The sequence below is a fragment of the Excalfactoria chinensis genome, chromosome 21 (genome assembly GCF_039878825.1).
Source record: "Excalfactoria chinensis isolate bCotChi1 chromosome 21, bCotChi1.hap2, whole genome shotgun sequence".
Taxonomy (NCBI): Eukaryota; Metazoa; Chordata; class Aves; order Galliformes; family Phasianidae; genus Excalfactoria; species Excalfactoria chinensis.
In genome coordinates, this window is record NC_092845.1 from 74,618 (window position 1) to 100,548 (window position 25,931).

The following is a 25,931-nucleotide window of genomic DNA, read 5'->3' on the forward strand; positions in this document are numbered from 1 at the left end:
TGCGGGTGAAGAAGCATTGGCTCAGTGACCTCACATGAGCCAGAACCCACAGTGTGTGGGGTCTCTGCCAGCCCCAGTTCCCCCTAGACCAGCATCTTTTCTAATAATCTCATAGCCCTTGACTACAGCATTCCACTTGTGTGAAAAACGAAATAATAATACAGACAAAAAACAGGGAAAGATTTTCTTAACATTTTCTGTTATATCCTGGCTGTTGCGTAAGATGGTTGAGTACCTTACTGATGCTTTCAAAGTAGTTTCTTCACTGCATCCTTGAGCTCCTGGTTCCTTGTGCTGTAGATGAGAGGGTTCACTGCTGGAGGCACCAGCAAGTACAGAACTGCCAAGACAAGGACCAGGGGAAGAGACGGAGGTGGGCTTTGGGCAGACAATCATGTCAGTTACAACAGAAAGGGAGACAACAGCCAAGTGAGGGAGGCACGTGAAAAAGGCTTTGTGCTGTCCCTGCTGAAAGGGCATCCTTGACACAATCCTGAAGATCTGCTCATAAGACACCACAATGAAAACAAAATACCCAAATGCTGAAGGGGCAATAAAAGATAAGAATCCACACTTCCCTGAGATAGGACTCTGTGCAGGAGAGCTTGAGGATCTGGGGAATTTCACAGAAGAGCTGACCCAAAGCATTGCCTTGGCAGGTGGAGAGCTAGCTTATATTAGCAGCGTGCAATGTGGCATTGAGAAACACCCAGCCCCAAGCAGCTGCTGCCATGGCAGCACAAGCTCTGCTGACCAGAAGGGTGCCTGTAGCGCAGGGACTTGCAGATAGTAACACAGCAGTCATAGGGCATAACGATGAGAAGGGAACACTGCACTAAATAAGACTTGGGCAGTACGTCCTTCATAGGAAACGACCCTGCACGGGTCTTGTACGGGAACTGTTAAGTCACAGCCCAAGCCAGTGATGGAGCACCTGATGAAGGGGCATAGCTATCCTGGGGAGCACAGGTGGAAGCAATTCACCGGTGTTACCAGAAGGGGAGGAGCCTGTCTCCTCCCTAACCTCATTTAAGCGTTGGCCATGGCAAGAGAAGGGCTTGTGCTTGGAGATAGTCTCCTTTAGAGTGTTTGATAAGCCTCAATCCTTGGAAAGGGGTTAAGCAATTCCTTCTTTATTATTAGATTGTGACCTCTACCTTGCTTGGGTGATCCTAAACTGGTTTAAAGTAACTGTATTTGCTGTTACCTTTCTCTGTGTGTCCAGAAAGGAGTTGCTCGTGGCTTTGAGAACAATGGCAGTGATGCAGCCCATGTTAAGGAGGAGGAAGTACTTAGGGGTATGCAGGCAGCGGTTGTAGGCTATGGCTGAGACAAAGATGCTGTTGTTCAGGAGGGCAGCCAGGTGGTTATCCAGGAAGAACTAGAAGTTGAGGTGCAGCTCCCTTGTGTCTGCAAATGCCAGGAGGGGGAGCTCAGTGGTGGCACTTCTGTGTGTCGGGCGTTGCTGCCTCTGTTCATGGAGATTGCCACAGGAAGAAAATAAAATAAAAAGAAATCAGACAGGCTTCTCTGAGGGCAAGATGAGGATGCTGACTCACAAGGGCTCTTGGACTGCAAAAATCCTTTTAAAAGCAACTCCAAAAATACTCTGCAAGAGCTCTGGATGCAGACAACTCCTGCCCTGGATCTCGCAGCTTTGAGTGTGGAGGATGATAGGGTGCTTCCAGGCCTGTGTCATGCCAGCAGCTGCGTTGTGTAGGAAGGGAGGCATTGACCACTTGGATGCAGTTGTATGGAGAGTCAACAAGATGGTTAAGGCTAGGAAACTTGTATGTGATAAGAGGCTGAGAGTGCTGGGCTTTTTCTGTCTGGAGGGTAAAAGGTCTGCATGGAACACTCAGCAGCACTGTGTAGTTCTCATGTGTCAGGTTAATGTACATGGCACAAAACATAAGAAGGGGCAGTGGACTGCTATATATTTTTGTGGAGAGTTTTTTCTAGCACTAAAAAGAAAGTTACTGAGTCACAACTTCATTTTCCTTCAAAACTTTTGCCTGTTTTGCAGTTCCAACTTGCTAATGCTTTTGCATCACCACTGTTGCTTGTGTGTACCTAACTGAAAAGATTTTTCTTTAAGAAGAAAGTGTAAAGAGCTAATTTTTAATTGAGGAATGCTATCAGAGAGAAAGTAAATCCCTGGTGATCAGTAGAAGCACATTAGTACTTCTAGTAGCCAGATAGGTGTTATTTTGATTTCTTACTCTTTCTCAAAGGAGTCAAGGAAGACATGGCACATTGCTACATTAAGCGTAACTCATGGTAGTAATTTATACGGTAATTCCATACTGAGGTAAATTAACATGCAGCACTTCCTTATTGGCAAACTAGAATGCAATGGTGTGAATGTCACCGTGAATTTTCATTCATATGAGATGCTGAGAAGCAGTGTAAAATGAGTGGCAAATACCCCCTTTTATACAAGCTCAGCACTTCTCAGTTGCATAGAAGCTTGCTTCCTTCTTGAAAGGGACCAAAATCAGACCTTAAAATACAATAGGAAACACTCAAGCAGAAATAAAAAGAGTGTGGTGTTTTAAATCACAGCATCATTTGGAAAGTTATTCAGGTGAAGTATGGTAGGAACAACACAGAAATGGTCACTGCAACGAGCAATTAATTACTGGCCATATGCAGTGATCCGTATTCCTGGGTAATGTGACTTATTTTTCTGCTTTCTACATCCAGTTAGAATATCTGCATGACAGGGGAAAAAAAATGGTTTCACTGGAGATTTACTTAATAATTCGGCATCCTCAGGCAATGAGTCCAAACTGAGCAGCGAAAGGGTATTCATACAGAATGGCTTGTGCTGGAAGAGGCCATTCTGTGATGTGCAAGCACTGGCAAAATTGTTAGGCTGGATGCAGGAGCGTCTCTTTGTCAGCAAGGCTTTATCAGTATGTGCTGGGAGTATATCTGGGAGGAAAGTCTCTTGTCTTGGTCTGGTGCCTGAAATCTCGCCTACACATCATGGGGCAAGGAGGAATTTGTCAGCAGCTCCTCTGCTGAACAAGCTTGTAAACAACGTCATGCCTGTCCTGCAATGGTTGTACAGATCTTCAGTAGGAATAAACTCAGTTGGTCCATTTTTTCTCTGTGCACTGCTGCCAGCCCCCAGAGACCTATTGCGTCCACACCTATGGGGAGAACTCCAAGCACAGACTCCGAAATCGGTGCGACGCCCCTTTCTCTGGCTGAAAGCTCAACAGTCACCCATCCTGCCGCTGAAGCGCCACTGGAGGGCGATGCTGCATGCCGAATTTGTGCCTGTTCAAACAGGGTCAGCCAGAGCTGATTGCCCAGGAGTGCATCCAGAGAAGGGCAGTAAAGCTGAGAAGGGTCTGAAGCACAAGGTTTACAAGGAGTGCCTGAGGAAACTGTGGTTGTGCAGTCTGAACAGTGTGGACTGGTTCTGGATGTCACAAGCAGCAGTGCAGATAATGGCAGCAATGGCAGAATGTGCTGCATAAACCTTGTCTTCCTGTCTTCCTCACCATCACTTCCTGTGAGTCCTTTGGTTTCACCCTAAGGCTTGCCCTCAGTTCCATGCAGATATGTGAACATCCTTCTCACAATATATATATATATACATACATATACATATATACATACATACATATATGTATATATACTGGAGGATAATTACTTTCCCCATTACTTTCAGCTGATAAATCTTGTGTACTTCAAGTTTGGTGTGACGGATATAAGTGCAAAGCCTTAGATCGTCTGTTTAAATTGCTCCCGTTTTGCATTTGACATCTTTCTTCCCTTTTTAACAAATATGGACTTACTGTGCTGTTTCATCCAGAGGCAAGTTCAGCATAAAGCAGTGCCAGCACTAAGGTATAACTTGGGGTGGGTATGCCAAGTTTCTGTGCCTTTATGTCAGCCAACCAACATTTTCAAGCTGATTTCACTGTGAGGATACAGGATCTGCCTGTCTCCGGTGGTGCAGAGGGAGCTTATTTCAATGGGTTGGACTCAGACGTTTGTATGTGCTTACTCACAGATGGTACCAACTTAGGGTGATCTCACACAAGCGAAGCTGTTTAGACAGTTTCTGTATTTCAGCATCTATTTTTAATATTAATCAGTAATATATAACCATGTTGTATTTTGTAATACCTGACATCAAGTTTATTGTTGATAATCTTATATTGTGTTAGACAGTGTTATATAATTGCACTGTGCTGTGTCTTCATGCGGTGACAAAACTATCAGGCTAATTCTGTTCAAGTAGCTGAGAGCCTCAGCAACAGGCTGCCCTAGGTTATTCTAATTATGGATAATTGTGTTGATTTACCCAGAGATACACCAGACGCGAGTCCATCTGATCTCACCATTCTGAATTTCCTTCATGGCCAAAAAAATACTTCTCAGGCACTGACCTCTTTTAGAATAGACACAGGCGTGCCCTAGAATCCAATATACAAAACCAGTGAAGTGAACTTATTTCTGAGATCAGATACCTTACATCACCGGTGTGGATGGAGGACACAAATGCACGCCTTGTTCTTCAAACTGGGGGATCCAAGAGACAGAACAGAAGCAAATATACCCTACTGCTTTCTCATGTGCTCTGAAATGCTGACTGTGTCAGCTACAGCCATGCTACTCTGCTGCTTTGCTGGACTTTGACATCTGCTTCTAACATTAAAAAGAAACTGCTTTTGCTTCTCGTGGGAGGGGAATTATTTTTCTAGGCCTTAAACATTAGTGGTGGAAGACCTGCTTCTTCTCTCTTCCTTATGATGGAAAGCCAGACATTCCCTCGTATGCGATCCTTAATTCTGCTTGTTTTCCAAATGGGGAAATAACGTCGACATTCATTTCAGAAGTTCTGCTGTGATGGAAGCAGAGCTGCTATGTAACTGCCCGTATGGCCCTTCTAACAAGGACTGGGTTACTTCAGGTTTCCCTTTAAGACCTTTGGCCTCCCAGTGTCTGTGCATACACATAGAAGTTACGCTGTTAGACTGATGCAAGCCTTTTTGGAGCTTTGTTGTTGTTTTTAGTCAGTGCTGAGAACATGTGGTGAGGAGCATCCATTTTTATGAGAAGTAGAGGAATGTGACAGATCCATGCATGGAAAAACAAAGGCAAGACAGCAAGAAAAGACTCTGACAAAGACTGCAGTTGCTGAAGTTGTTCTGCTTTGTAGCTCGAGGAGCAGAATGCTGCATGCCTTCAGAAGTCCTATGTGCCTCTTAATGAACAGTGGCACCATTGCATAATGGTGGTTCAATTTTTCCAAGCAGTGTTCCAAGGCTGAAGGTTTCCCACTCCAGCTCACATGGTTGTTATTTGGACCCTACCATATCCATAGCACAATTCTTTTTCCCTTGGAGATTCATCCCAATCATCTGAGCTTTGTCCATGTAAAACTTTGTGATTCACTCAGTGCTTTGCAAGGTTAAGTAAATAACCCCATCACATCTCTGGGCTTAAGAGCCTGGCCCTCCAGCCTTCTCTTTGAGGGTGAGGAGAAGGACGCTCTCAGTGGCATCAGAAATTACAACTACAATTGCAAGGGTCTGTGATTAGCAATGTGCTTAAAAATGTCTCACCTGTCTTGCAGACTAGGGGGACCTAAAGCACACAATGCAGACAGGAGTGCCAATGAAATCTACCGCTCTGAAGAAATCAAGGGTAGGTAAATTAGTGAACTGGATCTGAGCACCATCTGCATTTTAGGTGTTGCCTGACGTGTTGGATTCCAGCCCTGTTTCCATGCCCCAGACTGCCACCAGTCTGTAGGAAGGCAACTCCACATGTCCTGCAAACCCAGCTTGTCTCAGAAGAATCTGCAGCCCTGCCACAGTTTCCATGTGGATTCCTTCCACTCTTTGTTCCTCAGGGTGTAGATTGGTGGGTTTATTACTGGGCAGAAGACAATGCTGATCACACAGACATGCTGATTGGAGGAGAAGCAAGGGAAGGGGAAGGCTGGAATGCTGGACATGACCCAGCACTGTGCCTACAGTCTTATATACAGCCGTGCTTTCCATTCTGATACAGGAATTTGAGAAGGGGTTTCAAGATTGCTGTAAAAAAGATTGTCATTTTTTGCTGTTTATCTTGCTCCACAGCTGCTGTTCTGAACAGCTTTTCTCATATTCCCACAATTTTGGGGGGTATTTTTGTGATTCTATTTTCAGTTGACATAAATTACCTGTGGATTCTCAAATGCAGTGTACTGAGTTGCAGTCAAGTATTCAACTCAGAAAAATATCTGCTCGTGTCTCTTTACTCGACTTTTATTCCTCTCCTACCAGAGAGAAATAGCCTTTGCCTCACAACCACACCTCACTCAAGTCATTGTTTGAAGGCAGTACGTATGTTTGGAAGCACCTGCTGCCAAGGATGAAGGTACACAGGGAGTAAAACTTCATCCAAAATCTCTGACAAGCACCTTGAGAACTCACTGCAAATCGCAGCCACTTCCGCTGAACCAAACTGATGCATTATCTTCACAACAAGGCCAGGTATCCCACCATTGGCCTGTGGAGGCTGTGGATGCCCCATCCCTGCAGGCATTCAAAGCTGGGCTGGATGTGGCTCTGGGCAGCCTGGTCTCTTGGCTGGTGACCCTGCACAGAGCAGGGGGTTGGAACTGGATGAGCACTGTGGGCCTTTGCAACCCAGGCCGTTCTGTGATTCTGTCTTTATGGTTTTGTTACCTTCTCTTTGCGTTTGAATAAAGAAGTTTTCTTATGCATGTACATGAACTATATTAAATATTGTATGACAAATAAATTTTATGACTCTGAAAGTAATGCCTACAATTTTATTATGTCATCCCACAGCATCAGACGTCGGTGGCATGATAGTAGATGTTAAACTTTCCCACCAGTATTCCATTATATTCTGTTGCCATGTGACAGATGGCGGCAGAGGAGTGAATGGTGTGAGACACTGAAGTGCAGGTGAAGCAAAGGTGTATCATTGAGTTCCTCCATGGAGAGCAAATGGCACCCACTGACACTCAGCAACATTTGCTGGATGTTTCTGGAGACCACACTGTGTCTGTCAGCACAGTGAGGCAGTGGATGGTGCATTTCAGCAGTGGAGATGGCAATAGATTTTGATGCAGATTTTAAAGAGTGTGGCCTGCTGCGGGCTCTTATTTATTGCTGGCAAGAATGCATAGCTAAAGATGATAAGTATGATGAAAAACAGTGTTTTGTAGCTGAGAATGTGCTCTGTTAAATCGAGCTATTGTGCTCCTTGTATCTGTTGTAGTTTCCATGGAAAGAAACAGGAGGCATTACATTCTCTCCAACCCATGCATATGCAGCCCAAGACAATTCTTATTCTCTCAGTGTGGCTCAAGCAAGTAGCAGCTTGCAGTGAGGGGAGCAGAGTAGCTCCAAGACACAAGAGAGACTGAGCCCTGAGAGCCAGGTGTGGGGTGGGCAGCCAGAGTGCAGAGCTGTCTCTGGAAGGGGCAGAAAGGAAGCAGGAGGGAGGAGCACCACTACCTCTCTCTTCTCCCGGTGGATCCCACTGTCACTGAGGACATCACCCACTGCTTGTAAAATGCTCTCCTTCCTGGCAGACATCTGAGTAATATTCATGTTCAGCTCCTGCCTTTTCTGCTTGAGTTCCTGAAGGCAAAGGGAAAGCAGGTCTTGTTCAGCAGCATCCGCCCTGCAGGTCAGAGCTCACATGCTGTGAGGTGAAGGATTCTGGGGCTTGTACCTGACTTGCTGAATCAAACTCTATAATCCAGGGATGGGTTATAAAGCAGGTATGTTTATTCCAGCGTTGCGCAGCGCCAGGTGCAAGGGGGATAGCTCCTCCAAACTTGTACCCCGACTTGTAAAATCATGACATAGATATAGGTACATCTAATACATAGTCAATGATTTCTCAGAATTCTGATACATATTCAATGTATGCAGACCCCCTCTTGTTATTGCCCATCTTATCAGGGAGATGCAACTCCTCTTCTGGTATTTATAACACCTAATCTCCTCCTCTCCTGATGTCTTCAGGGAGCTCTCACTCCTTATCTGCATCCTTCCTGCTCTCCCAGACCCACTGTTTCCATTACTTGTTATTCTAACTAACTAGATCATTCCTCTACAACCTACATTTATCTATCCCCCTTTATTCCGAATCCAGCAGAGCCTCTGCTTCCTGCTTCACTGTTCATACCCTTCCTTGTCCCCCAGCCCCTTTTGTTCCTTCGGTTTGCCAAGGACTCCTTTCCACCATCATGGGTACAGATGGGAAAGGCTGTGTTATGGTTTTATAATGTGGTTGGTGTTGGTATTCCACATCAAAACATCATGTAGGATAATGCGAGTTAAGGGGACAAGTTTTTTTTCTGCGGGCTGCCTTAAATGGGCACGTGGGGAGCGGCACCGGAGGGGAGGTCGGGAAGGGGACGGGCCTTTTCTCCCCGGCGCCCGGCGAGGAGACAGCGTGGTCGGAGCTTCCTGCCTCCCGCAGCCCGTCGGTGAGATTAGGATTTGGTTTTCTCATTGTTGAAACTCGCTCGTTGTTGTTTAGTGTTACTGGGTTTATTAAACTCCCATTCGTTCTCAGATCATCCTTTCTTCATTTTTTTTTCCTCCTAGACCCATTCGCGGTCTCCCTTCCCGTCCCCTCTCCCGGAGCGCACGTGGCCGGGCCGCGCCGCGCTGTTAGGGAAGGGAGGTACTTTTGTTCCTGCTCCCATGGGTTTGTTCCCTTGTCACGAGGGAGCTCTAGAGAGAACCCCGTGACAGGTTGGAGCCCTGGGCACGTGGCAAAGGAATGCAAAGAGCACGCAGCTAGCTGAGGCCATGCTACAGAGCCAGGTGCGTGGCAAGGAAGTGTTCTTACCCAAGAGGCAGGAGCTCATCCACAGGCCCTGCTAACACTGCCTGAAAGAGAAGGGTATTTAACAGGAGAAAGCACAAGGAGCACAGCCAGGGCTTCCAAAGGAGCTTCCCAAGGAACCGCTGGCAGAATTTCCTGCTGCTTCTGACTTGCGGAATCAAACTCTATAATCCAGAGATTGGTTATAAAGCAGGTATGTTTATTCCAGCATTGCGCAGCGCCGGGTGAAAGTGGGATAGCTCCTCCAGACTTGCACCCCGACTTGTAAAATAGTGACACAGATATAGGTACACCTCATACATAGTCAATGATTTCTCAGAATTCTGATACATATTCAATAGGTCTTTAGCATACAGACCCCCTCTTGTTCTTATCAGAGGGATGCAACTCCTCTTCTGGTATTTACAACATCTATTCTCCTCCTTGCCTGATGTCTTCCGTGAGGTCTCACTCCTTATCTGCATCCTTTCCGCTCTCCCAAGCCCCTTGTTTCCTTTACTTGTTATTCTAACTAACTAAATCATTTTTCTATAGACTACCTTTAACTATCCTCCCTTTGCCCCCCCTTTATTCCGAATTCCAGCAGAGCATGTGTTTACTGCTTCACTGTTCATTCCCCCCTTTTCTTTCATCTAGCAGGATTTCTCTCCTGATAGATCATTCCTTTCCAGTGTGTGGCATCTAGATTCCCTTATCATTTCTATGTTCTTGTTGATTGTCACCCACCAAAACAGTGACTCAAATCCTGCAGCATTTTGATTTCTTGCCTTAAATTTATCAGGGACACCTCTAGGTAACCCGACTGAATCTATATACATTTCTTTTTCAAATGCCAGGGTGAATGGTAGAACTCATTGAACAAGCGCACAGGTGCCTCCCCAGTGAGATGGTTAAGTTGGACCATAAAATCTTTCCCCCACGGTACCACCAGAGATCTGCCCTGGAGATTCCCAATCTTGTCTAATTTCCTGCTGAGTCCTCCATAGCATTCAAGACCTCACTGCATAAGGAAAAGTTTCCCATAGGCCTGGTAGCCTTCACACCCTGCCGTGAGAGGCAAGCTGTGTGGTTACCTACTGCTGTAGAGATTGCAGGAGGGATCTTGACATCTGTATCAGGCATTGGAGGAATGAGAGAGAGAGAGATCTGCAGTCTCTGTTTCCCAGGCAGTTTTCTCTTGGTACAGTGCAATCATGCATCGCATTCTCTTGGGGTCCTTGGTCCAACCCAGCAGAAAGGGCACCACCTGAGCTATGGGCCATCCCGATGCACAAGCATAGCAATTGCTAGGGTTGGGACTCTGGACAGTACACTTAATCCATTCTGCCCAGGCATTAATGTCCCCATATCTTGTTTTGATTTCCAGTGTTTGCCTAAGATCTTTTATCTCCTGAACTGTCCTAACTGCAGGGTTTTTAGGAAGATTTTCTACCCCTTTTAAAGCTCTTCTCTATCCTGGATGTTCTGGGTATTTTCAAGGAGTGTATATGTCCAGCCTCAATAGGCAGTTGTCCACCATACATCATTCCATACACTACAAGAGTCCCTTATTCACATCAAAACTATCAGTTGGTCCCTCCCCTGCATTATTGTCAAATTTTACATTTTCCAGATAATTATCAGGATAACGAATGGGTGCAGCAGTAAAAACTCCTTGTTATAACATGGAAAACTTTTTGTGAGCATTAGTTCTATAGAGGTTATAATACTCTCCCACTTACATATACAATTTATTCACCTATCTGAGGAGATGTTAAAGATTAGTTAAAATGATAATAAAAAAAATATGCATATATAGAAAAACTTTTCATGATTTCCTTCTAATTCTTATCTTTTAAAGGTTTTTCTGTGGCAACAGTTCCCACGCCTCAGGGCTAGTGGATGCCTTTACCAGTGTGTAGTGAGTCCATCCTTTCTCGGCTGTCCTCACAGCTGTTTCAGTCATTAGAAGTACTTGGAATGGTCCTTCCCAGTCAGGCTGCAGCTTTGTCTCCTTCCCCATCTGGATCAGGATCCAGTCCCCAGCTTGAAATGGGTGAACTACAGATTTCAAAGATGATGTTGGTGCTAATAGTCCTTGGATCCTGGTCAATAGCAGTTACTGCATAAACTGCCTTACAGTCTCCTTGTTTCACAAAACCGCAGCTGTCAGTAAACCAGGAACTTCTACATCTTCTAGGGGTTTGTCCTTTAGGTCTGACTGACCTTCTGAAATGTGCAGCTTCAGTTGTTTCAAAGCAGTCAGGAGATACCGGTTCTCCAGGTGTTCGCTAAGGAAAGATACTGGGTTGACAATATTAGTTACAATTATTTCTACATCATCCTGCTCTATCAGGATGGGCCTGGTATTTCAGGGATCTTTGGGGTGAGAGCCAATGTCCCCCTTTTGCCTCCAATACAGTAAACACTGTGTGAGATATTAAAACTGGTATCCTTTGACCCAATGTGGATTTACAGGCTTCTTGAATATTGAGCACCAGTGCAGCCACTGCCCTCAGACACCCTGGCCATCCCTTACTCACTTCATCAAGCTGTTTGGAGCTTAACGATCAGTCCATAGCTGTGCATCCACAGTCAGCACCATCCTGTCATTCCTGGGAATGTATGGAGTTCCTTGGCAATTTGCAGCTCAGGGGTTTGGCAGATGGCTTCTTTCCTGGCAGTCCTTAAGGTTCAAAGTCCAGCTGTAATCCCATATCCCAAATATGTCACTTGCTGTTGAGTTAGTTGTGCTTTCTGTAAACCAAGAAACTCAGCAAACTCACAGACCATTGCACAGTTCTCTTTTGTTGCTGTGGCATGCACGTGCTGCAGTAAAGTTCCACCCTGGAATGGAGGATCCCAGATCTCAGGCTCACGAGTTGACTGGTTCTCAAAATCATTAATCTGTTCTCACAACCCTGGGTAATGCTGTTCTGCTTAACTGAGTCTCTTCTCCCCAAATTGGCCAAACCAGGCAGAAGAAACATGCTTCAAATCCAGAAGGTAAACTCCACCTATTCATTCCTTAACTGGGTTAATAAGGTGCATGGATTTGTCACCACTGAGTGTATCCATTCAACAATTCTGTTACTTGCCCTCAAGTCTTGTACCAAACTATTGCACTTGCTATTAGAAATTTTTGCAAAATTGGAGTCCAAGCTCCAAAAAGTTATCTAATATTTCTCCTATCCTTCTACAGTTACATATCCTTATAGGGCACCTCTTTACCCTGACTGGGCAATCTCTGGCTTTTAACTTCTATTTAGGGCTTCATGTTTGGCCCTGATGCCCACACCCCTAAGTGCATCATATTTGATATTACTGTGATTCCTGGGGGTACAACATTGTTTTTCCCCATTTGTTTTAAAGCCAGACTTACAGCTTTTATTCAGTCAATGTTGTTGGACCCTTAGCTCCAGTTTTATTAAATTTCTTGCCAGAGTAACCTGGCAGGTACAAGAATTTCTGTATTCCTACTTTTATTTAATTAATCCAAAAATGTAAACCCTTTTCTTGTAGGGCAGTAGCTTCTACTACTGTTACAAAACCATCTATGTGTAGTAAGAAGCACCCATATCCACCAGAAAATAAACCTCTTCATCCTGCTTCCCTAGATGCAATTTCCCTTTGCAGTTTGCACACTGCTTTCCTTCCAGGGGCGGAGCTTTCCCTGGGCTCTTCAAGCCCCCCCACTCCCCCCACCTCTCCCTGAGGGGATCTCTGGGTCCTATGGCCCTATTCTAGCACCACAACAGTAACAGCTGTTATTATCACCAACTTCCTTAATATCTGATTGTCAATCAGTTTGTTTTGTTTCGTTTTCATCTCTTTTACCTCTCTTCAGTCCTGATATCCCTGTTATACCTTGCCAGTCCTTGCCTTCTTCAGCCTGTCTGTCCCAAACTTTCTCACTTTCCAAACTCTCATCATTACATAAACTACTAACATCCTATTTCAGTTTCATCTCCTTCTCTCCAGAGGTGTCCAATGCTAACACTGGAATTTCAGGTTTCCCAGACCTCTGCACATGAAGGCTGTTCTCACTTCCAGTGCCCTCTCCTCTTCACCTCCCCCTTTCCACCTCCCCCTTTGTGGATTACAGCAGCAGTCTCTGTCTGGCTCTCTCTCTCTCTCCAAGAGTTCTTGCCGGGGGCGGGGTCGGAGGGAACAGTGCAGGGGGTTGCTCTCATACAGGCACATATAAACTCAGTTTCTCTTTAGCTCTTTTTCTTTTGCACACTATTCCACTATTTGTACCCTCAGTTACATTTCCACATACCCTCAGTTATACTTCTGTATCATTAATCAATTACAATTCTTATACCATCAAAGCAGTTTGTCCCATTCCCTTCAGAACCCACAGAACAAACAATACAGTTTTTCAGTTTCCACAAACACCCTTAGTACCATATAACGTTCCTTTAGCAATCCATAGCGTTCAGTTCCTTGGGCTGTTCCACACTTATCTTTATGGCCTTATTTCATGTTTTTCTTGATTCCCAATTTCATCTTTATCCCCTAGTTTTAATTCAGTATTCTCAAAAATTGGTACTGTCATCCAGGTTCTCTCTACCCCTGTTGTTTTTAAGGCCTCATTTGTTAATTTGAGTCCTGATACCTTATGGACCAGCAATGAATGAGCTGCCCCTGTATCAACTAAAAACACAACTTCTTCACCCTCAGGTCCCACTTTTATATTTACATGGGGCTCCTGGTGGGACCAAAATTCTGAAAGCCCCAGAAATTGATCTCATTGTTCTGCTACTCTTACTTTTATTTAACTCTTTTACTTAACTCATTTTTTATTTTTTTTTTAATCTCAATTAAAGATTTCATTTCCTTCTTAAAATTTCTAATTTCTCCACTAGTGAGTGGGAGTTTTCATAGCATATTTGTCCTTGTCCCAGTGGGACCTCCCATAAGGGGTACACTGAGGTGTTGGTACATCCCTTTCACATTGTTTTAATTCTCTTCAGAGCCCAGCATGCCCCCCTTGTCTGTGAAATGACCCTATGTGCTTTACCATTTTCTCTTACTGGGGCAGTGCCTGTCTCCCTTTGTGCTACATTGGGGTTACATGGGGGGGAGATTCTCTAGAGGGTCCCATTGATGAGTTTTGTTTTGTTTCGTTTTGTTTTGTTTTGTTTTTTCCTAATTCATCTCCCTCCTGGTCCGGGCCTTTTTCTTTTTACTAATTACAGGCTGATTTCTTGTATCCAACAGGCAGCATATTCCGATTCCTCCTTCGAAAAGGGGTTTTGTTCTTATATATACATATAAATTCAAGATCTGACAAACCCAAACTTCATCAGATCCATATTTTGGCCAAATATTGATTTTCCCTGTAGTGGCTCTCTAGGCCTTATCTGTACACAATATTTAAACAACTTTTCCCTGTCCTTTTTCCTGATTTTGGGATCATTTTTCCCCATCCTCCAAATTATACACTAACCACCAATGATTACAGTATTTGATGAGGGTGTTCTGGCTTAGAGTCCCTCCAATATGCCAATATACATCCTAAGGGAGTTTTCTTAGGTATCTCTTTCCCTTGTGTTCCTCCCCATTACTCTGTTTTCTATTGATTCGTACACAACACGAGGGGGAGTAATGGTTCAAAACAAATTCCGTAAAGTTAGCACGTTAAAGCAGAGGTAACACAACCCTATTGTATCTCTAACCTGAATTTTTATCACCCTTAAGCCACGGCATTCTCTACAACAAAAGCAACAGGGTCTCAATACTAATTATGGTTTGCCTTTTATGGGCTTTCTTTCCACCACCCTACTCCGTATGCACTTCACTATTATGTGCGTTACAGTTGCCACAATACTAACAACAATTAATAAGACAAAAACATCGTAACATATACAAAAACATTGTAACATATAGAACATAGAGGCCTTTCGCTTCGTCCGTCCCGGCCGGAACCGCGGGTCGCGACTCCGCACTCGCGCTGCTGGGCTGTGTCTCACTCACACCCACACTCACACAGACTGCACAAGACCGGTCTTTACACACTTCAAGGTACAACATTTCTCAGAAAATATCAAAGTTGTTGGTTCAACACTTAGTTCAAATGTACAGTAACAAGCGCTAATAAGAGATGTTAACAATGGCCAAATACACAACAATTCCTGCTAATACAGCCAGGAAAACCCAAGTTAGTGTTGACAGAGTATCCACTATACTTTGTCACCAACCAACCAACCCCTTAAGGGGGAGCAAAATAGCTCTCCTCGTGCACGTACGGTAATCCCGGTGGGACTCGAACCCACAGCTGAAACTGCCTTAGTGGGACCCAAACCCACAACTAGAACAGCTCAGATCGCTTCAGTGGGACTTAAACCCACGATTGAAACGGTTCAGAGACCGCTTCAGTGGGACTCGAACCCACGATCTACACGGCCTCTGATCGTGATTACACAACCAACAACCCGGGCCCTTTACCAAAGGAGAGAGCTTGACAGCTCACACCTCCCACATAGGACGGCTCCTCACGACTTATGGATCCCCCTGTACCCATTAAACATCCCTTATCCACCGATAGAGGGTCCTTGTCTGCTCCCGCAGTGATCGGATGAGGGAAGGGAGTCCTTCCAAGAAATCTCGGGGCGCGCCAAAGGTGTCCCCTCTCTCAGCCGGTCCTGCAGCCGAACAGAGAGGCTCCCATCTGGGTCATCAATATGACTTGCGGAATCAAACTCTATAATCCAGAGATTGGTTATAAAGCAGGTGTGTTTATTCCAACGTTGTGCAGCGCCAGGTGCAAGGGGGATAGCTCCTCCAAACTTGCACACCGACTTGTAAAATCATGACACAGATATAGGTACATTTAATGCATAGTCAATGATTTCTTGGACTTCTAATACATAGTCAATAGTTCTCAGAATTCTGATACATATTCGATAGCTCTTTAGCATACAGACCCCCTCTTGTCTTTAGCATGCAAACCCCCCTCTTGTCTTATCAGGGGGAATGCAACTCCTCTTCTGGTATTTACAATATCTGTTCTCCTCCTTGCCTAATGTTGTCCGTGAGGTCTCACTCCTTATCTGCATCCTCCCTGCTCTCCTAGGCCCCTTGTTTCTTTTACTTGTTACCTTTAAGTTTCCTTTACTTGTTTCTATAAACTACCTTTATGCGGAATTCTAGCAGAGCACCTGTTTTCCTGCTTCACTGTTCACTGGTGCCGCTTGCTGCATGACTGCGGTTGGTCTGTGTGCCGCTGCTGAAGTGTCACATAGGCGGTTCCAGCAGTCAGCATGGTCACTGCACAGGATGTTTCACATTTCAGTTGTTGCACGTGATGTTGTACAGAATTGCCCAGGTTGCCATTCAGCTAACACGTTTCCTGCAGGGGTGAACCCCAGATGTTTCACATTTCAGTTGTTGTTGCACAGGTTTGAGACCAAATAAGGTTTGGCAGATGGATGTCACGGGTTTCCCAGAGTTTGGGTGTTTCCATCACTTGCATGTCACAACTGACACATGTAGTGGTTTTCTCTGGGCTGTGGCACAATCTGGACAGACTGCCATGCAGTGCATAAGGGTGTTGCACATGGCTGTCGCTGTCATGGGTGCACCTCAGGAGTTAAAGACTGACAGTGGCCCAGGATATAGAAGTGCATGTTTTGGACACTGGGGCATTAAGCATACCTTTGGTATTCCTGGCAACAGCACCGGCCAGGCTATTGTGGAGCGTGCACATCAGACCTTGAAGGGGCGTCTTCGTGCGCTTAAAGAGGGGGGAGGGCTGGAGGGGCCTGAGCTGTGCCCACATGCTCTCCTCATGCGTGCCCTGTTTAGTTTAAATCATCTGGAGAATTGGATGAGAAACCATCAGCTGACTGAACGGACTCCAATAGGTTAGGTCCTGATCAGACCTGACAGAGGGCCATGGCTCCCAGACCCTATGCCACTCCTCGTCATGGGCAGGGGATACGCCTGTGTCGGGACCCCAAGTGGGCCCTGCTGGCTGCCGGCACGTTGGGTTAAGCCAGAACCAAAAGACAAGCCATCCTGCGCACCGTGAGGATCCGAACATTTCAGCACCGGTTTTGGTCAACGTCTCCTTGGTTAATGTCTGCAGTGCAGCCAGTGATTTGACGTCAACACTGGCCAGCAGCTGGTAACAGCACATGAGACAGCGTTGCTCCCAATGTGCCTGAAGGTACAAACTGGGAATCCAGTCTTCATGCCGGACTGATAGTTCGTGAGCGGGGGAGACCTTGTTCCTGGGTAATCCCCCAGCAGTGACATTTGGAACGATTCTGCACAACCAATACGTTTTTGTCTTGTTATTTGGTTATGGAGTGTGATATTTGTAATGCACACTGGACTGAACTGGAATGCCATGAAGATTCTGTACAATAGTGTTACAATGAACTTGGAAAAACTGTAACTCCATTGTGTACTGTGCTGCTATCTTGAACTTGAATGCATTGTTCTTTTCAAGCTGACTAGGTGTTGCCATACAGCATTTCAGAAACTGTTAGGCAGATAGCTGTTGTTATGTGTTTTCAGGTTTGTAGGCGCTGCAGCTGCATCTCTTTGGTATGTTATTGTGATGACTTAATTGTTCTTTGCATATGTGTCGTGGGTTACCCTAAAATCTACCTGCACCCATGACGGGGGCAGTCGGCCCGCAGGCCGCTGGCCCAGAAGGAAAAGAAAAACAGGGAAAAGGAAATGAATACAGCGGCAACGATCTAAGGAGGCACACTTATTTACTAAATACTATATCGGAATACAGAATAACACAATATAATACAATATAATTGGAATTAAGGCTAATGAATCAAGTAAAATAAGAGAGAGTGAGTCCCAAAACCGAGAGGCCTACTGTAACTCTAGGCGAAACGGCTGGAACACTCCCACACACTCCCCCATGTCTGGCAGGATTCAAGAGAGAGAGTCCAGCACTGAAGTGAGATTATATAGAGTCCTTGTCATGTGGCTGACCGTGGTGTTCCCTGGGACATTCAGTCTTCTTTTGTGAGCAGCACATTCGTCAAAATTATCCATGCTTTATCATGATGTTATGATGTGGAATACTGATAGCAAAATTACAACATTGCAAAACCATGACAGACTGTCAGGCTACCACCTGTTGGTGCTGTGCTCATCATCTTGAACTGAAGTTTGTAGCACACTTCCCCACAGTAGTGGTGCTAAGCAAAAAAGATGAAGGCCTACCTGTAATCACAGCCTCCATTTATCTGCTCTAAGACAGCTGTGGGGAAGCTTTGTTGGTAATGGTCACACAGGGACCAATTACAGCTCCAACACTCTCTAACATTTATAGACAGCATTTTGACTTCACCTCCATCATTTGCTTACAGCAGTCTTCTCTCGGTCCCCAAAGTTCACAGACACCACATACGCTGTGGGGCTCATTACAGTGCAGAAAGGCCTAATGAGCCATTTCCCTCAAGCTTTCAAGGCGTGAACTGCTCCTTAGGGAGGTCTCAGTGTTGCAGATGAAGGTTTCAAGGATCGCTGTCCAAAAAAGGAGATGTCCTATTTAAGGGTATTTTGTCTTAGAGCAGATACCGAGATGTCACTGAGTGCTGCACAACCCGTGTGACACAGATGGCAGCTCCATCATGGAGAGGGAGGTACAGCCAGCGCTGGGGTAGCATTGGGGATCCAAGAGGGAAATGTAGTCAGTGAGAGCTGATAACTGGAGAGTGACTGCAACAGGCAAAGATGGGAATGAATGCCAATGGAGGAGAAAGAAGGCTGTGCAAGAGGAGGGATGCAGGGGGCCATTTGCTTGTGGCCAGATATGTGGTCAGTGCTGGTCCGACTGGGTGTGTGGGAGGCATGGGAGGGAGCTGAGTCCCCTCCAGGAGCCGGGACTACAACCTCAGGATAAGATGCCTGAATGGATTCAGCTGAATCCCGTCCCTATGGAAGTGTAAAGGTGTCCTGCAGAGCCAGGATCCCTGCATCCCAGGGCACTGTGCTGGGGCAGGGACTCAGCCGCCAGCCAGGCTCAGCACTCAGCCTGCCTGGGGAGCTGCCCAGGTAGCTGTAGGGAGATGTGATGGGGGGGAAAGAGACCCCCAGCAGCACAGGGACCTTTTGCTGCTCGGGGTGCTGCATGAGGCTGGAGGCACAGAGCTGTGCTGCATGATCGGAGCATTGCAGAGGGGACTTTACAAGAAAGAGCACCAAACATGGGAATTCCTGCCCTTTGTTCATTTCCTACCGTTAGGGTAGGGATGACCGGAGAAATGGGAGACAAGCTGTATATATTGACACAGCACTGAGACTGCTGTGCTGTAGCTTTGGAGATGAGTAGGTTTGTGAGCAGCATTCTCATGCTCCATCAGCCTTTCCTGACTCGATGGACAGAACGAGCATCAGCCCAGGGAGATGATGTGGAGAGATGCTAAGAGAGATGTCACATTCTACAAGCAAATTTGAGCACTCCTGCCCCTTTACAGTGTACCCACCTGGGTGGCTCAGGATCACCTTTTCCAGAGCCCACGGGCAGAGGCCTCTCCTCTTCCATCCATATTCCAACTCATGACAACAATCTTAGGCCATGGATTTGAACCAACATTTCCCTCAGAGAAAGCAAAAGGATTGGATTATACAGCAGGAGGAAGGTCACCAAGGAACGGTACAGGTTTGTGCCAAGAGAACTCTCACCTAACTTGCCTTTTTTTCTCCTGGGGTGATTCCCCATGCCCAGGATCAGCAGATGTCCAACAGCAGCTCCATCAGCGAGTTCCTCCTGCTGCTGTTGGCAGACACGCGGCAGCTGCAGCTCCTGAACTTCTGGCTCTTGCTGGGCATCTACCTGGCTGCCCTCCTAAGCAACGGCCTCATCAGCACAGCCGTAGCCTGTGACCAGCGCCTGCACACCCCCATGTACTTCTTCCTCCTCAACCTGGCCCTCCTCGACCTGAGCTGCATCTCCACCACTCTCCCCAAAGCCATGGCCAACGCCCTCTGGGACACCAGGGCCATCTCCTACACAGGATGTGCTGCACAGCTCTTTGTGTTTTCATTCTTGCTGTCGGCTGAATTTTACCTTCTCACTGTCATGTCCTATGACCGCTACATTGCCATCTGCAAGCCCCTGCACTACGGGACCCTCCTAGATGGCAGAACTTGTGCCAGCATGGCAGCTGCTGCCTGGGGCACTGGTGTTCTCAATTCCCTGATGCACACTGCCAATACATTTTCTCTGCCACTCTGCCGAGGCAACGCTGTGGACCAGTTCTTCTGCGAGATCCCGCACATTCTCAAGCTTTCTTGTTCGTACCCCTACCTCAGGAATCTCGGCCTCATGACACTCAGTGCATCTTTGTTTTTTGGGTGTTTTGTGTTCATTCTGCTTTCTTACGTGCAGATCTTCAGGGCTGTGCTGAGGATGCCCTCTGTGCAGGGAAGGCACAAAGCCTTTTCCACGTGCCTCCCTCACCTGGCTGTGGTCTCCCTCTGTATCAGCACTGGCTTCTTTACCTATCTGAAGCCCCAGTCCACCTCCTCCCCAGCCATGGATGTGTCAGTGGCAGTTCTGTACGCGGTGGTGCCTCCAGCAGTGAACCCCCTCATCTACAGCGTGCGGAACCAGGCACTGAAGGATGCCATTTGGAAACTTATTAAGGATGTTTTTTACTTGTATGGGAACTGCTGAATCACGGCCTGAACCTCTGGTTAACCACCTGAGGCAAGCAATAAGCCTAGGAGTACGGGTGAAGGTAATCTCCTGTGCTAGCAAAAGGGGTGGAGCCTGGCTCTCCCTCTCCTAGATCCCATTTTAGAGCTGATTATCATTGGGAAAGGATCTCTTTGGGAGGATGCTCTTTGTAGAGGCTTTTAGTGAGCCCAGGATAAGTGTAGGCACCATCTATTCCTCTTAAAACCACACAACTTAGCCTAACTCTTCTGTTCTCAATCGTGTCATCAGTGCATTCACAGCTTACGCAGCAGATTCACTGATTCCATTTCTCTCCCCAGGTGACTCCTAATGTATCCCACTCTAAGCTTGTGCTCTGTTGTTTTCCTTTAGTATGTTTTATTCTTCATTGCATCTTTAATGTTTTCTAACTCCTTATGCTTCTTCTGTTTCCCTCAAATCCTTTCACTGTGTTCCTTTTCCTCCTTCTTTCCAGGCAGCTTGTGATTTCAGCATATGCTTCTGTGACGGGGTTAACCCAAGATGTCAGTCCGTGACACTCTGGGAACCCAAACTGCCCCCAGTGGCAGTAACACGGAACCGGAACACGAACTCTTTAACTGCCACTGCTCTGCATGATGTTCTGGTGTGGAATAGCCACAACAGGAATCACAACACAACAGCTTCATCATGTCCGAGATGAAATAGCAGCCAAGAAGGACATGGGCAATGAGTATTTTGGGGGGTCTGGAAATCCGTGTTTGACACAATGAGAAGATATTTTCCATTGCTCAGAGGTTCTCCATTGTGGAAAGTGGATTCAACTGAGGGCCCTGGTGGATGAAGAGCCAGCCATGGGCCTGCACTGTGCTCTTGGAGCCTGGATGGCCAATGGTAACCTGGGCTGCACCAACAGAGGGGTATCCAGCAATGAGAGGGAGGTGATTGCACCCTGCTACTCTGCCTTTTGAAGGCTCCATCTGGTACACTGTGCCCAGGCCTGGCTAAGCCAGCACAGGGAAAACATGGACCTGTTGGAGCACCAACAAAGATAATCATCAGAGGGCTGATGAAAATGTTGAAGTTGGGATTGTTTAGCTTGGAGAAGGAATGCTCCGGAAAGACGTCATTGCAATCTTTCAGTACGTGAAAGGTGCTTACTTGAAAGGCAGGAGAGAGACTACTTGTTTCACGGGTAGTGATAGGGAAATGGGTATGAAGTGAAAGAGGGGAGGTTTATGTTGGAGGTTATAATGAGATCCTTCACACAGAATGTTCTGAGGCCCTGGAACAGGCTGCCCTGAGAATTTGTGGATGCCCCATTACTGGAGGCATTCAAGGCCAGGCTTGATGTGTTCCTGGGCTGTCTGGTCTTGTGGTTGGCAACCCTGCCCAGAGCAGGGGGGTTGGAACTAGAGCATCTTTCTCATCTTTCCAACACAAGTGTTTCTATGATTCAGTGGATATAACCTGGACTTGATAAAATCTAATTTTACAGAACTATGCCTCTTGCTTTCCTTTGCTGTCCATTAACTATATCCATCTGTGTCTTCACGTAACTTTTCTCCATGCAAGGAAGCTGGGAATTGGTGCCTAGTGCTAACTCTAACCCATATAACAATCTGTAATCTAATCTTAACCCGATCCCTAACTCCTAACCCATAACTTGAACTCCCTAAAGTACACCTAAAGTATCTTAAAGTACAACCTTCACCCTTTCTTGTCCTAAACTTCAAGCTAAACTCAAGCTCTTTCCCCTAAACACCAACCCTTATCACATCCCTCGCCCTAACACTGACTCTAGTGCTAGCACCGCACCTAGCACTAAATCTAACCATTAGTGCTAGCCGTCAGCCCTAACTCTAAGCTTAAACCTAACTCTAACACTGAACCTTGTCCCTGACCCTCTGGTTGGCAGCTGGTTATCAGGTAGGGTACATCAGGCTGCTGCTCTTTCAAGCTGTAATGGATGGTGCGTTAAGGAAGAGAGAAAGCTTAGTAGATTTATTGGTGGCAACCAAGGCTTGGTGTCTCACAGCTGCTCTGAGCTCCTGGTTAAAGCATTCAGGAAGAGCAGTAGAAGCAAAGTGCAGCGCGTTAGGAAGGATGATAGGGTTGTGTGTAAGAAAGGCTTTCCCCAGAATGAAGCAGTGGGCTGGGGTTGGCACCAAAACTAAACCCTGCTTGCGCCTTCCCCTCTCCTCATTCCACATGCTGACATTGATTTTAAGAGCAAAAAACCAAGACTACAGTGAAGAAAGAAAGCTCTAGAACAACTTGGCTACTTTATTCACCCCCTTCCCTTTCCACTACAGATGATTCTCAGCCAACCTCCAAGAGCCACGTTACTGCTCTGCTGACCCTTCTCTGGGACCCATCTGTGCACCCAGAAATGACTGAGAGCAACACGTGCACACAGACACACAGCACAGCCCTACGTGTCTGCTTCTCCATTAGGAAACGGCATCAAAAAGAGCAGGAGAGGAAAGCAGGCATGGTGAGAGAACTGCTTTGGGCAGCAAGGAAAGGCCAGCTGAAGCTCCCAGGTTAAGTCCCTTCTGCAGAGGGTGCCAGTGATGCCATCTCCTTTGCAAACTCTGGAGGGGTTTCTTTTAAAGGAGGAAAATCTACACCTCTCTTTGCTCAGAAGGACGTGGCTTCAAGTTGAACCACCCCTTGCGAAACAAGAAATGAAGATTCTCTGGTTGGGAAAAGCAGGATGGTTGCAAAATAGCCCATACTGCATTACTACATGTACTTTGTGTTCAGAAAGGGTACCTGTAAGCATGCAAGGCCACTGTCAGCCCTGTTTGGTGATAAACGATAAGAAACCGTATTACAGATGGGAATTCTTCAGTGCAGGTTGTGGTGTTTATGAACAGCCACAAAATGTTACACTGCAGATCATGCACCAGAAGCACATCTGGTCCCATTGGGCACTATGTGGCCTTGCCATGCAATGTTCTCAAAGGTGACTCAGTGTCTCGAGAACTTTCTACTCGAGCATTTCCAAAGCAATTCAAACACTGAGAGATAGAAATGCTGGTTTGGAAGTTCAAGTCCTGTGGTGGTCTGCTGAACTTCTCACAGGGCAGTGTGTAGGATACCCAACAGTTTGAACCATCGGGGGTAATCCCACAAACACACACATCTCTTACCAACGTTCACTTTCCAACATCCACGTTTTGGATGCAGCTCCTGGACAGATGTGACACAGAACAGCGTCAGTGCAAAGGGCTTTCCGAAGGATTTCTTTTGTGAGCACACCTAACAGATATCAGGTGGGTCCCTGGGCTCATTTCCCAGTTTGTTGGGAATTTGGAAGCACTGTGGAGGAGTTCCATGCAAATCATCACCAGTTTGACCACAAGGGGTGACAGAAGGGCTCAGAAGGGATGGTATCACTGTGCAGGGAGAGCCAGAAAGCCAGCAGGACCTGAAAAAACCCTGAGCCCAATTGTGGAGTTGAACAGATCCAAGGACTGATATCAATCACAACCCACAACCACAACAAACCAAGACATAATACTACTGCAACCAGAACATGTAACACAGAGGTATATTCAGTATTGCGGCACGGTCACATCTTCAGTTTTTCTCTCACAAAACACAGATGGGTAAAGGCAGCTCTCAGCCATTCTGTGTTCAGTCAAGGTCCCACGGGGATCTTCTGTGAAATAAAACAAGACCCCAACTTGCCCTCTGGGGGCTTTGTTAATATGGCTAAAATGAGGGAATAATCCAGCAAGTGTTAATTCTATATTCCTTTTCCCAGGCACTCTTGGCCTCCCAAGCATATTTATTAAGAGGTTCCATTAAGGTTAGGGACACTGGCCTCCGGATAGCTGGGTGAGCTGACACAGGCTGGCCAGGAAGAGAAGTGTTTCGCTGGCTTATCAGCAACTGGATGGTGACTCACAGGGGCAACTGGCAAGAGTGAGGCCTTGGGACAGAAGGTGTTAAATCGAGGATCTTCTCCTTTTGTTGTGAGCTTTCTGATGCCTCCACACCTCACTGCCATCCCCCCACCTCCTGCTCATCTGGGGGAGGGGGTGAAGGCATCAGTTTTCCTTGAGATACCATTAAATCTCATGGAACACCCTTTTGCCAGCCCATTATCCAGAGACAATGACATTTATGATCAATATTTCGCCTACTTGTACTTACTGGCAATGAGACCCTTCCAGTCCCATTGAGCTTTGGGCTGGGTGGCCCAGGGGCAAGGCTGACTGCTGCAAGCCTCACTCCCCTTGGCTCAGATTTACTGGTGGAAGAAATCACTGGCCCATATTTTCTCCCGCAGTTAATTAACTCTTGGGTAACCTCCCCCCATGTCCTTACTTTGTATCCTGACTGCAGATGGTTGGATGTTACAGTTCCTTCTAACACTGCCTGGGTTCTTTCTCCCTGGGACGCAGCCTGTATCTTCCCTTGCAGTTGTATGCCTATGGGTTTCAGCGATTCTGGAAGCCCCCTGATTAAAGGAGTCATCCTCTCAGGATCAACGGGCATCATCACAGGTGATTCATGATGTGGCTGCAGCTTTCTATTGTGCATCATTTGGAGACAGGCAGCCTTTTGAAAGCTCTCTACTACCTGATCAACAGCAGCATCAAGCAGTACGGCTTTGTCTGCTGGTCATCAGAGGGCTTTGTTGGTCATCAGGAGAATGGAGGTGTCCATGGGAGGGGATATGCAGACCTTGTTCTGGGTGATGGGGTAGGGGGTTGGGGCACTGATGCAAGAGACCTAAAGCAGACCCAAAGGAGGGCCAAGTGGCTCCAGAAAGAGAGGGGCTAAAAGGAGGGTGACGTGGTCACAGTGTGCAGAGGTGGATCAAAGGGTGAAGGGTTTGGGAGGAATTGTATGGAGGAGCTGAGAGAGAGCAGGGGGATTGTACTGGGACTGCTTGATGACAGCATGAGGAGCAGGTGATGAGAGAGGGTGGGGAAGCACACAGGAGTGCAGGACATGGCGTGCATGGCATGGAGCAGGGGAGGCCTCCCAGCACTTGGAGGTGACCACTGCCAGGCAGGGAGAGATCCCAACAGTCCCTGCTGAGCATGAGAACAAGGACACAGACACACAGAGTGTAGGTTTGCTGAGAGATTTATTGATCAGAGGGTTTCACTGATCATCACGGTCTTCATTGGGCACCAGAGGGCAGCACTGGCAAGGAGGAGCCTTGTCCTTGCAGGGTTTGTCCCCAAAGACTCGAGGCAGAAGGACTGGCAGCAACCAAAAGAACTGGGGCAGGATGTGGGTCCACTGGGAACAGAAGCCACAGCCCCTGGGCCATCCATAGGGCACCTTGAGCCTGCCCCCTCCAGATCCGTTCCTCTGCACAGCCCCACAGAGCGCAAAGGAAGGGCTGGATATGGGGACCCAAAGAGAGAGCACTAGGAACCGCCAAGAGAAGGGGTTTGGGGAACCCAGAGTATAGATGAGTAGGGTGCAAATG

At 46.7% G+C, this 25,931-nt stretch overlaps 1 protein-coding gene and 1 pseudogene across 1 annotated transcript; one reads left to right on the forward strand and one right to left on the reverse strand.

The window, feature by feature from the left end:
• Window positions 1-248: 248 nt before the first annotated feature.
• LOC140261336 (olfactory receptor 14A16-like) lies at window positions 249-19,354 on the reverse strand (annotated as a pseudogene).
• Window positions 19,355-19,481: 127 nt separating this feature from the next.
• On the forward strand, window positions 19,482-20,488 carry LOC140261337 (olfactory receptor 14A16-like). Its single transcript, XM_072354643.1, has one exon. It carries the CDS (start codon window positions 19,547-19,549, stop codon window positions 20,486-20,488), a length of 942 nt encoding a protein of 313 aa, XP_072210744.1. The 5' UTR covers window positions 19,482-19,546.
• Window positions 20,489-25,931: the final 5,443 nt, after the last annotated feature.

Bases quoted from the DNA above. Each gene is read 5' to 3' on its own strand.
- LOC140261337 (XM_072354643.1), top strand. From the start codon at position 19,547: ATGTCCAACAGCAGCTCCATCAGCGAGTTCCTCCTGCTGCTGTTGGCA.